Below are 15283 nucleotides of genomic sequence, written 5' to 3'. Positions count from 1 at the left end.
ACAATTACTCCCTCACTTTCCTCATGAGTTCTAAAGTCAATACTGTAAAATGCACATACTGAATATGGATTCACTCACCTTAATGGTGTTTTGAACACAGTCATGTATTTGTTTTAGATAACTTCACTATGAACACTCTGACCCGACTGTTCCGGTTTCCTCATTCCTCATTAACATGCTTAAATGTTATACGCAATATCTGTTGAATGTGTATGCAGGAGACACCTTGTTATTCAAAGCATGAGGCTGAGAGTCATTCTCGCTGCGACTGGAATATCTTCTAAAGATGACCCAAGGCTGTGGGCTCTAATCTCTGAGATGTGCGCATCACCTGGACCAGGTTTTGTGCTGGATCTGTCCCTCAGAGCCACAGCGGCAAGAAATAAAAACAGTACAGTTTAACAGTTTATAGCACAGGCAGGTAATGTCAAGAAACTGCCTAATGAACCTGTCATTTTTCATCTCTTTGAAATAATGTGATTATTTTAAGCCCCTCAAACCTTCAAACCACATCACAATAAGGAGAAAAAAGAACCAAAACTCCCTGCCCCAAAGAAAGTATCAAAATGAGGGGTAAGTAACCTGTTATTCTCCTATGTATGCCTTTATACTCTTTTTTTTGTTTTGTTTTAACAGGTCTCTGCCTCAAAGGTCTGAAAGATTATCTGATTATAAAGGTTCAGTGAAAATGATCTGTATCACTTTTTTTCAGGGCCAGTGAGGTCATTTTCTTTTTACGCATGGATGATGTAATGATCATTCTGGTTACACCTGAATTTAAATGACCATTTCATTATGAACAAGCTCATAAACAGGGTTGTGAAAGTTCTAAATAAATAAATAAGTTGTATAGGCTATAATAAATAGTATTGGCTAAAAATATAAAAACAAAAATTATGTTGAAAAAAATACCATAAAATGTATTAACATAGAACCACTACTTCATAATGATATGTGGGACAAGATGACATTTATTTTTTATTTTTTATAAATTATATTCAATAATCAAATGACTATAATTACCAATAAAATAAAACAAATAATATAATCATAAATAAAATAAAAGAAAAGTGTTTTATTTTATTTTAGCAACTATTGCTGAAAGCAAATGCAAAGTAAAGACCAAGCCAATCGGCTATGTTCTCACTGCCAAGCCCAGTCAGATGAACTAATGAAGCATTCATGCATTTGAGTTTGGCTATTGACTGACACTGAGCAGGTCATTAAGGGCATCCACACCTCCCACAGACCTGTAGATTACGTCAGGGTCAAAATGTCATCCTCCACTCTCGGCCCCCACCCTCCATTACATTCAATGATACATACATATAATGAGGCTCTGCTGCTTAGAGACTCTCATTCACACTCTCTGTCTCTTTGAGCATATTGGAGGACAGCTTCCCTCTCTCACAGTTAATTGCAGACAATCTTATGTGAAGCTCACACATGTTTTTGGGCCCCTGATAGTTGTTGGTTAGTAATTTGAGGCTATAGATTAGCTTCTCATCAGCATCATTTCACCCTGTCTGAGGTGTCACCATTAAAAGTTTCGACGACTATTCATGCGACTTTGCAACATCTGCTGAATCAATGCATCCAATAAACAAAAAACATAATAATTTGTGAAATTACATCTGTTAGCAAGGGGTTCACCACTATAATAACAACACAACAAACCACTAAAACAAAAATGTGCATTAAGATACTGTCCCCCTTTTTATGAACTCTCTCTGAACTGTCATAGGCTCTCCTCTGAGAGTGAGAATCGTCATGGTTTGCCTTTGTTCCTTGTGCATTCAGTCTCGTATCTATCAGGCAGGCCATTAGGAGGTGTGAGGTAGTACAATACAAACTGAATGAAATGAGGGAACACCCCACCCCTGTGTGCCCACCTGCCACTGAGATGTGTGTGTGTGTGTGTGTGTGTGTGTGTGTGTGTGTGTGTGTGTGTGAGAGAGAGAGAGAGAGAGAGAGAGAGAGAGAGAGAGAGAGAGAGAGAGAGAGAGAGAGAGAGACGGGGGATTTCAGCTAATATTGGGGCAATAAAATGCAAAGGAGGAGGAAAAAAGTGGTTGGCTAACAGGGAGGAGGGGTAGATAATGAGAGAGAGAGAAAAAGAAAAATGCAAATGATTCACGTCTCTTGATTTACCAGGTTTACTGTTCAATCAGGCTTTGAAGGGGATTCTCTAAGGCTCTTTCACTCCCGGTTTAACCTGTTCGACTGATTTTATGTATTGAACATAATTTGATTAATGAAATAACATTAGCATGCATAGCTAATAATATTAGCTCAATATTACTGCAGCCTTGTAGTCACACATAGCTGCGATGTCTAAAATGCATGTCAAGGCACGTATAAATAACCATTGGAAAAAAAATGTGTGCTTGTTGGTTTGTCACCAACAAAGCAATAGCCTAAATTTAGCCTATCGATTGTTTTTGACATATAAACCTAATAGTAGGCTACTCAGATTTAGCTTAATATCCATTGACTAGTGATCTATTTGGACTCTAAGGCTCTCATCGTTCAAAACAATAGGCCTATTCATATTTTGTCTGTTTTAAAAATGGCTGGGTGTGGGAAAAAAATTGCAGAAGTGTGATGGCAAATCATATGCTTCATGCCATTTAGGTCTGATTTATTGTGGTTTTTAGTATTTTAAATAAGTTAAATAATTTGTAAGTCATTTTGTGTCGCTCTTAGAAGTTTACTGAGAATCATTCCTTAACTTTCTGAGGAAGTCCTAAGCATTCCCATAAGCAATTCAAAAACAAATAGTGCATTTCATATGAACCAATGTTGTTCCATCCATCACACCCTGGTTTGACGTTGCCAAATCAAACATTACGAAAATAATACTATAGTCGGCTAGCCTAAAGTAGAACTACAGAAGATAACAGGACCAGATAAGAGATGTCATAAAGTGTTGTCTAGTAGGTTAAATTAGTTTATGTAGGCTCAGGCTGCTACACAGCGCAGGGGAGGAGCTTGAGAGCAGACCTATAACGCCCATCACTGCTTCAACAGATGAGACACGTGGGGGACAACCTCAAACTTTGAATTTTACTGACGTACGCTGCCTATACTGTAGTTTCCACATCTTTATCCAGCAAGGACGCTCTAACGCAAGGATATTATTTCTGAAGATTAAGTGCAACACAGTCCCAGACTGCCGAAAGATGCACTGTACCGCCTTTTTAAAGTGTCTGCTCACCGTATGCCTGATAAATCAAGGTAATTTATTTTTACATTTATTTTATTTAAATTTGAGAACGTTCGCAAACTTAATTGTAGACGAGATGAACGAGTGAAAGAACTCCGCACTTTTACTTTTAAGATAATTTGTAAGAGCTTAGAGAATGATTATGATCTACGTTATGAAATTATATCAGGTCTTTTTTAAGAGAAAACGCGCGTCAGTTTCACTTGGTATTCTTTCCAAAGCTTTGATTAAACTATTATTTACTACCTTTATCAGCAAATACTATCAATTAATTTATATGGTCTTCTCCGTATAAAAGTAACATTTATTTCGATACACGCTTTTTGTCCCCGCCCCCACCTTTTGCTATACCTTTTGCTTGGCTTGCACCTGTTTCGCTTGTGAAAAAACTGTGTCGGATATTACGCGGTGCAAGTTAAACCTTTATGCGTTGGTAGTTAAAATATGCTAATAATTAATGAGCCCATATCAAAGTGTGCCTGTGTGTGTTTAATTTTCGCATGTATCTCTGTTTGTCTGTCGCGTGCATGAATAAATGCTGGGGCGCTGGTTTTCATACATGTTGTCGTAAGTGCAGCAGTAGTATATTCATTCAGGTAATGAAATAAAGGACACAAAAGAAAGACTCTTAAACATCTGTTATTGTTAAGAGCACCAGTGCGTCTGTCAATGCAACTTTATATAGACTCATTCGCCTTTTGGGCTGGAAAAGCATAATGATAGTGTGTCATGTGCTGAAAGATTGTTGGGTTGGAAGACAAACCTAAACGTTGAGTGAGTTGTGGCGGTTTTGTCCTTAGTTGTAAGAGAGAGGGAGAAGAAAAAAGTGTAATTCTATAAACCAGTACTGGATAAGTTAGACTTTACTAATTAAAAGTAGTGGTACATTCTACTTCAAATACAATTGGTTGTTAAACAGATTCTTACTAATTTTTCTACCCAGAGGACATTTTTTCAAGATTTGGTCATGTTGTGAGTCATTCTTAGTAGTCAGTGTTATTTACACCCGTGACTGTTTGTCTACTAGATTGGCCAAACTGAGTTTACAACTAGTAGTTTAGTGCAGCATCTGTTTTTTGTTCTCTCTCTCCACCCCTCCCCCACAACCCCCCTCAAAACACACCATCTGCAATGTCACACCCTGTGTTTCTAGTTTAGCTGGTGGGTTTCTGTCAGTTTGCTGCAAAAATTGCACCTTTTTTCTAAGAAATCTGTCCCTCAGTGATAAACTTTGCTTTCAAGACAAATAATGTTGTAAATGCACTGCAGTACTGAGGTCTCAGAGTCCAGACTTATTTTTGGTGAGAAATTGTCTTCAAGCAACTTTGCTTTTTTTTGTATTGCAGAACTTATTTGCATATTCTCATTATCTTTATGGACATATGCTGAATGGACGTTTAATTCTAATTCTGATTTCAGTACATTTAGACTATATAAAGAATTGTATTTTTGTATTAAATATGAGACTTTTAGAATCTTTTATTCAGAGGTGAATCGCCCAGTTACCCGTCTGCAATATTGCACCATCAAATATTGTACCATTTTATAGTCCCATTATAAAAGAAAGCAAATATAGTGCAACAAAAGGCTGTTTACTTTGTTTAGAGGTCCTCTGTGCAAATATAGGGCTCGTCTATTCATACATTTATTAATATGCTTCCCTCAGTGAAAGTACTACTGTGGAAACACCATTGTCATCTTCTAGCTTGTACTCTTCTCTTCTTTACCGCAGAAGCACCTCTTTTTCATAGTGGCCTTCATAGGAACCAGTTTATCTGTCATCAGGCAAGACAAGGGAGCAATTGTCCAGTTAAAAGAGAGGAGACACATTGTTTTACAACAGGATAGGCGTGTGTGTGCTTAACAGTGGCACTCTTGACTTGCAGAAATGCGTCCATTGAGATGCATGAAGTCCCCCATGGTTCTCTGTAACCTCTAGTGCACTTTCTTGGATCTAACCCTGCATTTCGGGACAAAAAGTCAGGTTGTTTCACTCTTGTTATTCGGTTTCGCCAAGACCTCCTTCGAACCCCTGCTGACTATATTGTTTGACAGGTTTTTTTTTAACTAATGCGTGTACGATAGTGACATCTCCCACAGACTCTTCTCCATTTGTAATTAAATTCAACTGTATACTCCCCACCGAGAAGCCGTTATCTCACCCAGCTCCTTTACATGCACTTCTGTTGAAAAAGACATTGGGTTACCATATGAATTACTGCAGTGCATACTTCTGTTCTCTTCATGCATTTCAAAAGCACCACTGAGAATGAAGTATTAAATTGTATGTGTTACAATACATGTGTGTTAAAGGGATAGCTCACCCAAAATGAAAATCGTCATCATTTACTCACCCTCAAGTTGTTCCAAACCTTTGAGTTTCTTTCTTCCGCTGGACACAAAAGAAGATATTTTAAGGAATGTTGGTAACCAAACCAGACAATTGATGGCACTCATTGACTACCATATTATTTTTTTCTTACTATGGAAGTCAATGGGCACCATCAACTGTTTCAATCAATCAATCAAATTTTTTTTTTATAGCGCCTTACAACAGCCAAAAGGTGCACAAGGCGCTTTCCATCAATAGACAACATAAAAACGGGAAAAACAAAACAACTGTTTGACAACCAACATTCTTTAAAATATGTTTGTGTTCAACAGAAGAAAGAAACTCGTACATGTTTGGAACAACATGAGGGTGAGTAAATGATGAAAATTTTCATTTTTAGGAGAACTATCCCTTTAACCCCATTGAGGTCGAGGCAAATGTATTTGGTTTGCAAATACTCGTGTCTGTCTTTAACCTGAATACTTCTAATATTTTTGACTTCAGGTAACTTTGTAAGAGAATTTTTTTTTTCTTCAGTGTTTTCACAGTAGCAGCTGGGAGGAAGCATCTGTACTTTATATGTTCAATTGAGAGCTCTTAATCCTGCACTGTTTGCGCCAGGATTCAGGAAATGAAACCACCATTACAATAAAGCCGCCTACCCCTCCTTTCCCGCCTTCTCCCCCCCCCTGTCTCTCTCTTTATCTCGGGTAAGGTAAAGCCAGAGGCAGAATTCTAAATAATTTTTACTCCTCCCCCTTCACTTCTGCTTGTTTCCTCATGCTTCACGTTTCCTTCTTAAGAACCCCCTTTCGGTATAACCTGACAGAATATTTCAGTTGTTTTAAAATGTTTACTTTTATTTGCATACTGCAGAAGTGTTGTCATAATCTCGTTGGTTTCCGCCACATGATCCATCTTTTTTTGGTTGCATTTCTCTCTCACCAGTGCTGTTAGCGTTAAATGCAATGATTGATTTAGTTTGATTGATACTTATAGCTTAATCTGGCCAATAATCAGTTAATCATGCAATAGTTTTTAGAAACAATATATTAATGAAAAGTTTTCCCTTAATGTAAAATAGTGCTGAACCTAACATTGACTTAACAATGAGAATGCTTTGTATTTAATAAATATATATGCTACTGACACGCTGATAATTGTATTGTTTTAATAATAATTTACAATGAAAAGAGAGGAAAAACGAGACCATCACGAATACTGCTAATCAACGTATAAATTAACGGTGTGTGTGCATCTTCTGAAGCATGTGATCAGATGTGCAAATAAAAAGCTCAGGTAGCTTTTTTTTTTTTTTTAAACCTATTAAATGTTTTGGTTAAAAACTGATCTGAAACGCAACTAGCTGTGCTGGTTAATCTTTAAAGGTGTGGTCATATTTACCATTGTTTGGTGAATTTTCGAAGGCAAAATCCAGTCATTTCCATGCAATAAGGAATTTTGCATGCAGGGAAAAGGTTAAAAAGTTACTACTTATTATCAAAAGCAAATCCATGTGACAAACTTGAACCAGTTGCAGAATCTAAGAGTTCCCCTCTTAGATTGTCAACTGGTTCAAGTTTGTTTTGAGGCACAGGTTTTCAGAGCTGCTTTAAACAACTAGACATGGGTGCTATGTTTTGCAGCAGTAGAATGTAGGCTTTATTAAACCATGATCAGCTAGCCTAGTGATGTCATAGATATGTTTTAGTGGTTAGCCAAAGTGTGGGTCTCGTTTTAGCTTCCTTAGCTGAATGTTTTGTTGGTTGGTCTTTAATAATGAACATTACCCCGGCTCATTTATCTCACGTACAAACAGACTATGGATTTTTATATACTTTAGGTTATAACTGTCTCCTGATGAATATTCTAACATCAGAATTTGACATCTTGTATAAAACTGACATAATATGTCAAGTATTTACAAGGTTTATGTTCATATATTCACAAATGTGATGAGTTCTTGTAGAAAACACAGTAGAACAACTCTATTTAGCATGTTGTTGCATAGAAAGTGCAGCTTGTGTGCACTTAGTTTCTGTTTGTCAAATTCAGTGATTGCCTGCCCTTAACATTTATGGCCCTTCTCATCTGTGTGATTGGCCGGTTTCTTATCAAGCTGGCAATTTGAATATTTGAATACTGGTACAGGGAGCCAGTAAAGGGTTAGTTAACGCATACATGACAAACTTGTCATTACTCACCCTCATGTCATTCCAAACCCACAAGACTTTTGTTCATCTTCAAAACACAAATAAAGAAAAAGCTTTCTGTCCCTCCATTGACAGTCCACACAACTACCCCTTTGTCGCTTCAAAAGATTCATAAAATGAATCCATATGCATCGTGTGGTTTAGTCTACATTTTCTGAAGAGACGCGATCACTTTATATGATGAACAGATTGAATTTAGGCTTTTATTCACATTTAAACATGAGGGTGAGTATTTGATGATGATGATTTTTAAAACATTGTTTTACATTCCCGCCTAAGCTGCTTTAATGATTCATGATTCCAGTAAATGATTCACTGGTCCATGTTTTTCCAAATAATAAGACTGTTTGTCTTTGTAATCTTTAAACAAAATGTAACTAACTTCCTCTTCCATCGAAACGACTTCACATTTCTGCTGATGTCACAGATTTTGTGGACTGTTGGAAATATTCATCAGATTATATGCAGAAGATTCTGATTCCTGGATCGGAGAAGAATCCGATTAATCCTGGATCTAAACCGATTCGATCAGATTACCGAAGTAAAGCTGGTTGCAAAAAGCAATTGCATTGAATTTAAAAACAAACATTTTTCAGTTCAAAAGTCGCTGTTTAATGACCCACTATAATGTTGTGCGGGTTGGCGCATACTGATAGTGAAAAGGCAGACGCTTCGATTTCTTTGGAAATGTTTCCTTTTTTCAGCACTTTTGGCCTCTTTCCAATAATCCTTTGACATTATAACTTTGAAGTTTTTTCTTTTCCAGAAATAATAAACGTTTCTTTAGTTTTCTTTCTTTAGTGGGAACTTTGATGTTGTCTGCTTTTGAGCTGGCATGCCTGCACAGGTAGTGAACAACAGCCGCACCTGTCCCAGATGTCTGTGCTCACTGTCAACATAAGAGCTATACCTAGTGGCCTACCCGAAATGGCACAGATTTCTAGTGTTCTCAACAAACACAATTTATATGTAAGATTTTAGTGGCATCAAAGAACATTGGAGTTTACATTCGCTATTATCATAAAATTGTTTTATCCAATAGCAAGGCGTTATAATGAGGTGCGTCATGATTGTGACCATTCGCTTAAAGTGATTGGAATTGAATCCATTTAATGTACTTAAAGAAGTGCGAATAGATTGAAACGTCTTTTACAATGTGAGACTTTTCGGATTTATACACTTAAGGGTATGAAGTTACCTGGTGTTAATACATTGTTTTTGTTTTTGTTTTTTTTACCTTTTTGTATATTGTGAGTGGAAATTGTGTGGGAGTTGATTGGTTATATCTACTTCCACTTGTGGCTTCCACTTCCTTGACATGTAGGTCAGTTGAAGCTATACATTTACATTGATGAGGATGATGATGATTTTCATTCTAAAAATCATCTAAAAAATAATTTTATTTTTTAGCAGCTATTAGGATAATTTCTTCTCTATATGTAGAGAGAAATGGTCTCTGCTCTGGTAGTACATCAATAAATACCAATTTTCAATCCAAGTTATGGTTTAAAAATACTTTTTTTAATGAAGTTCCTTCAAAGTCTGCAGTGTATATACTGCATTTAAGCTGTTTTCTAGGTAGCTTTCTGCAGATGTAGACCCTTAGGCTACAGGAATAATGGAGGAGGAGACAGTTAAGGACCTTCGTGACCTTTTTTACAAACCTGGCCAGTCCCTGAACTACACAGGAATGTGAAAAAGATCTGATTTGTTGTATCACACAGCATCACAGGCGAGAACAGTCTCATTAGTAGTGACATACTATCACGTCAGAAAGTTTTAAACCTAACATAATTCCTGAGAGTTAATCACTCAGACAGAAAAGGCCTTGAGCTAGTACTCCCTAAGTTCCGCTGTCTATTTTTTTGTTGTTTCACTCCCTGCAGAGGGGAGTTCACAGTTGCACAGCACACACCCACCAGCCATGCTTTCTGAAATCAATATTTGCTCTGCTTTTGTTTAAACGGCTATAAAGGTGGTCTATATATAGAGCCAGTGCTTGAAGTGGGGAACAAAAGTGCCGGTACTCCCGAGGGGGGGTGGGTTGTTGGTGAGGTCGTTCCCCCTCAGACCCCCCCTCAGTTGCAAGGGCATAGTTTTGGTTTGAACATTGGGGGGGGTTGAAGTGTGAACAGTTTAACGAGGTCCCAGGGCATGCTTTGTCGTGAGGTTTATTTATTTGTTTTCTTTATTTTTGCAAAATGGTCTTTTGGGGTATCATCCACACATACAAAGTTGGTTGATAACATAACTGCAATGAAGTAATAACCTAGTTAACAATCACTTGTTTACAAAGTGCCATGTAAAGTCAAACTTACTTAAAATCTTTACTTAAAATGTTCTTTATACTGAAAATGTTTATGTTCTGTTCTTAATAACAAAATTATAGCAAAAGTAAATAAGCATTAAGTTTCGTTTCAGAAGATAAAAGTGCTTTACTTTTAGTCAGCATTTCAGTATTCTGTGTTCTAGTAATATGCATTATTTCTTATCTGTTTCTATTTGGGTCATGGTCACTTTAAGATCGCGCTGCTCTAAATGTCCTTTTGCATTATCCGTAGTTGGGTAGTGAACACTCGCGCGTTTCAGCAGTTCAAGTGTGCAAATTCACGGAGCTTCTTCATTTCTGTCTTCTCATGTCTGACGTAGCATCGTCGGTATGTATACTTTGTTTTGTGAGATTATTCGGGAAGTTTTATTAGTTATTTTTGACTTAAGTTTGTTAGTGTGATTTGAGGATGGTTTGAATGCACGTCGGCTATGTATATGCAAGCGCTCACGTGTTCGCTCACGTGTACTACGAGCTGCACAGTAAAGGTGCTATAAGGTTCTATATGTAGTTCACATGTATTTCTTATTAGTTTTAAAAATGAGTACAAACGAAATGCAATAGGAATTGTGCAAATTTTCCTTTATTTATGTGTAATTTGTCATTGCTCTTTTGTGTATTTCAGTTTCACTATTTTCCTTGCAACTCCATTAAACCTGTGGAATTGAGAATTAGTCTTCAGAGTCTTGGTGTTGGGAAAAAGTTTAGCTGGCTGTCAGGATATTGAGCAGACATATCGAGGACGGCACAGTGAAACGACGGCTATCAAGCAAGCGAGATACAGCAGAGCAAGTTGGAAGCTAGTCAACATGTCGTTGTCACACGTATCCAGTGGACACTCAACGGACCGTACTCTACAGTCGAGTGCTACTGGAGCAGCGCGCGCCACCGAGCTACAGGCTACAGAGGAGAGTTCGCATGGAAATGCAGCAGCACAGGAGAACCAATACAGTGCATCAGTAAAGACACGCTCGCAAGTATGTTGTTCGTTGAGATCCAGTTCATCATCAGTGGGGTCTGCAGCAGTTAGAGCAAGAGCGAGGGCCGAAGCAGCAAAGGCACGCCTATGCTATGCGGAAGAGGAAGCTAATCTGAAGCTACAACAAGCTAAGTTGGAAGTGTCTATAGAAATACTAAAACATAAAAAAGAGACTGCAGCAGCCGTTGCTGAAGCAGAGGCGTTTGAAGCTGCTGCTGATGTAAAGAGTGAGAAACATAGTTGTGACCTGATCAAAGACTCTGTTCCTTTAGAAGCCTCACAACGTACGAAGCAGTATGTGCTTGATCAACTAAAAGAAAGGGATTCTGAATTTAAGTCATGTGAAAATGGTGACACACCAGCAAAGACAGAGCCAGTCACTAACCACAATGTGTCACCTCCTCCACTAAAGCCTGAAGCCAGTCCCTTCTATTCGCAACAGAACAATACTGCTCCTCATCGTCTCATCTCACAGCAGCCATACATCAGCACATACGAGGACAGTCACAAGCCATTCAACGGGATACTTGGAGACATTCGTCTACCTCACTTCAAGTCCAGTGGTGAGCATGCTTCTCCTACACACCACTTTAGAGCACAAAATCACGACACCCAGCCTCCTCCTGCACACCATGCCATACGGCCAGACACCTATGACTGCAGCTCATACATAAATGATGGCGGCTCACACATAAATGACTTTGTCAGGTATCTAGCTCGCCGTGAGCTTGTGGCTACGGGCTTGCTTCAATTCAATGACAAACCCCAAAATTACAGAGCATGGAAGCGTTCCTTTTTGACTGCCGTCAGAGGCCTTAACCTGGAACCGAGTGAGGAGATGGATCTTTTGCTAAAGTGGCTCGGTAAGGAGTCAGCAGAGCATATTGAGCAGATAAGAGCAATACATATTAATCGGCCAGAAGCAGGACTGGCCATGGCATGGGAAAGACTAGAGCTAACATATGGCTCAGCTGAAGCAGTAGAAAATGCTCTGTTCAAACGCATTGATAGCTTTCCGAAAATAATAAACCGAGATGGACCTAAGCTGACCAAGCTGGGTGATCTACTAATGGAACTGCAGGCCGCTAAGGCCGAAGGAGACTTACCAGGCCTGGCTTTCCTTGACACTGCGAGAGGCGTCAACCCGATCGTACAGAAACTCCCGTTTCGTCTCCAGGAAAAGTGGGTGATAGCTGGTGCAGCCTACAAGCATCAAAACCAGGTGAATTATCCCCCCTTTTGCTTCTTTGTTGATTTCGTCATCCAGCAGGCTCGCATTGCCAATGATCCAAGCTTTAGCCTCATCACCAACACAGACATAGCCCCCAGGACAGAGAAGATAGCGTGGAAGCCGAACAGACAGCGGGAAGTCTCTGTCCACAAGACAGAGGTATCACCCAGAGCCACATCTGACACGGGTGAGCCTCCAACAAAATCTGACGACAGCGAAAAGCTGTGTTTGTTGCATAAAAAGCCACACCCTCTCCGTAAGTGCCGGGCGTTCAGAGAGAAGCCCATTGACGAGCGCAAAACACTCCTAAAAGAAAACAATGTGTGCTTTAAATGTCTCTCTTCCTCGTCCCACATAGCAAAGAACTGCAAATTCGATGTCCAGTGTTTTGAATGTAAGAGCAACAGGCACAACACCGCGCTCCACCCTGGACCCGCACCCTGGCAGCAGGAGGCTGGCCCTGCTTCTGAGCACGGCGGGGAGGGGGAAGAAGCTTCAGCGCAGTCTCAGGTCACCAACAAATGCACAAAAGTCTGCGGAGGTGAACTTACAGACCGCTCCTGCTCGAAAATATGCCTTGTTAAAGTGTTCCCAGCTGGCCACAGAGGAAAAGCCGTGACGTTGTATGCAGTTATGGACGAGCAAAGCAATAGGTCACTGGTTCGCTCACAGTTCTTTGAAATGTTCCATGATCACAGTCCTAGTGCTCCTTACACACTGAGAACATGTGCTGGAGTGAAGCAATCAGCAGGCAGAAGGGCCAGTGGCTATGAAGTGGAGTCTCTAGATGGAGCTGTTCGCATCCCGTTGCCAAGCCTCATAGAATGTAACGACATACCGAACAACAGAGAGGAGATTCCAACCCCCGAAGTAGCTCTTCATCATGCTCATCTAAGGTCAGTTGCACACCTCATCCCAGACATTGATCCGCAAGCCCCAATCATGCTTCTCTTAGGACGGGACATTATCAGAGTGCATAAAGTCCGCAAACAGGTGAATGGCCCTCACAACCTGCCTTACGCACAGAAGTTAGACCTGGGGTGGGTCATTGTTGGAAATGTGTGCCTAGGTAATGTTCACAAGCCACTGACAATTAACACGTTCCACACGAACACCACAGAGCTGCAACGGCCCACTCTCTTTGCCGCATGCCCCAATGTGTTCCATGTAAAGGAGAGGTTCAGTGACACCCAAGCCACCAGTGAGCCTCCAGCCTATTCTGAGGACCAGCCTATCTGCGAAACCGATCACCTCGGATGCACAGTGTTCAGGCGAACCAAGGATGACAACCAGGTGGCTCCCTCCATTCAAGATACAAAGTTCATGAAGATAATGGATGAGGGACTGCAAAAAGACTCAAATAACAGTTGGGTGGCACCATTACCCTTCAAGAGCCCACGGCCACGGCTCCCAGACAACAGGCTACAGGCGCTGAGGCGTCTCATGTCTCTCAAACGTAACTTTGAAAAAAAGCCTGAGATGAGAGACCACTTTCTCTCCTTCATGGGCAACATGTTTCGGAACGGTCATGCAGAGTTAGCCCCCCCTCTCAGCCCTGATGAAGAAAGGTGGTACCTACCAACGTTCGGGGTGTATCATCCGAAAAAACCTAAGAAAATCCGGGTGGTATTCGATTCCAGTGCCCAATACAACGGTGTATCACTCAACAACGTGCTGTTAACAGGACCTGACCTTAATAACACACTACTGGGAGTGCTGATTCGGTTCAGAAGAGAGGCCATTGCACTCACAGTCGACATAGAACAGATGTTCTATTGCTTCCGAGTAAGAGAAAAAGACCGTGACTTCTTACGCTTTCTCTGGTTTGAGAATAATGACCTCTCAAAAGCCATCGTGGATTACCGCATGAATGTCCACGTCTTTGGCAACAGCCCGTCACCTGCAGTGGCTATTCATGGCCTACACAAGTCTGTCCAAGGTAACAAATTCCCAGTCGACCCAGATGTGCAGCACTTTGTGTTGCATGACTTCTATGTCGATGATGGGCTCAAGTCCCTGCCCACAGTTCAAGCTGCTATTAGCCTGGTAAAAAGAACACAGGATGTGCTCTCCAAGTCGAATCTGAGACTTCACAAGATTGCAGCGAACAACAAAGAGGTCATGGATGCCTTTCCATCCAGTGACCACGCGAGTGACCTCAAAGACCTTGACCTCGACGCAGACGTGCTGCCGTTGCAGCGCAGCCTCGGGCTTGACTGGAATCTCAAGACAGACTGTTTCCTTTTTAATGTCTCCAGTGAGGCCAAGCCCTACACCCGACGGGGTGTCTTGTCCACAATCAATAGCCTCTACGACCCACTTGGATTCGTTGCGCCCGTCACAGTCCAAGGCAAGGCTATCCTGCGAGAGCTCACGGCGGAGAACGGTGACTGGGACGCGCCCTTACCTCCAGCCATGGAAGATGCCTGGACGTCATGGAGGGCCTCTCTGTCTGAGCTCGCTGAGCTTTCCATCCCAAGGCGCTACACAGAAGCCTCACCGACAGCAGCGGTAAGAAGAGAACTGTGTGTGTTCTGTGATGCGTCAGTCAAAGCTATCGGTGCTGTGTGCTACCTGAAAGTGACAGACAGTAATGGGAACAACCAGATTGGATTTGTAATGGGCAAAGCCAAGCTGGCCCCCCGCCCTGAACACACAGTGCCAAGACTTGAACTCTGCGCAGCAGTGCTTGCTGTAGAGTTAGCAGACCTGGTCTCAGCAGAACTTGACCTACAGCTCAATACCGTAACCTACTACTCAGACAGTAAAGTAGTCCTGGGCTATATTTGCAATGAGACCAGGCGCTTTTATGTCTATGTCAGCAACCGGGTGTTACGCATCCGAAGATCCTGCCGACCAGACCAGTGGCGCTATGTGCCAACAGAACTGAACCCTGCAGATCACGCAACACGTTCCGTCCCTGCTGGCCAACTGAAACATACCAACTGGCTGAGTGGGCCCAAATTTCTCTCC

At 40.9% G+C, this 15283-nt stretch overlaps 1 protein-coding gene across 1 annotated transcript in view; it reads left to right on the top strand.

The window, feature by feature from the left end:
- The first annotated feature begins 2889 nt into the window (after nucleotides 1-2889).
- alcamb (activated leukocyte cell adhesion molecule b) overlaps nucleotides 2890-15283 on the top strand; it is a 30830-nt gene continuing 18436 nt past the window's right edge. The window contains exon 1 of the mRNA XM_079609112.1: nucleotides 2890-3237. Coding sequence (XP_079465238.1) covers nucleotides 3183-3237 — 55 coding nt within the window. The 5' untranslated portion in view covers nucleotides 2890-3182. The remainder of the gene's footprint in view (nucleotides 3238-15283) is intronic.

The sequence above is a fragment of the Phoxinus phoxinus genome, assembly GCF_949152265.1.
Source record: "Phoxinus phoxinus genome assembly, chromosome: 4".
In the NCBI taxonomy this organism is placed as follows: domain Eukaryota; kingdom Metazoa; phylum Chordata; class Actinopteri; order Cypriniformes; family Leuciscidae; genus Phoxinus; species Phoxinus phoxinus.
The sequence above is the reverse complement of the archived record's forward strand: the minus strand, read 5'-3'. Positions and strand labels throughout refer to the sequence as shown.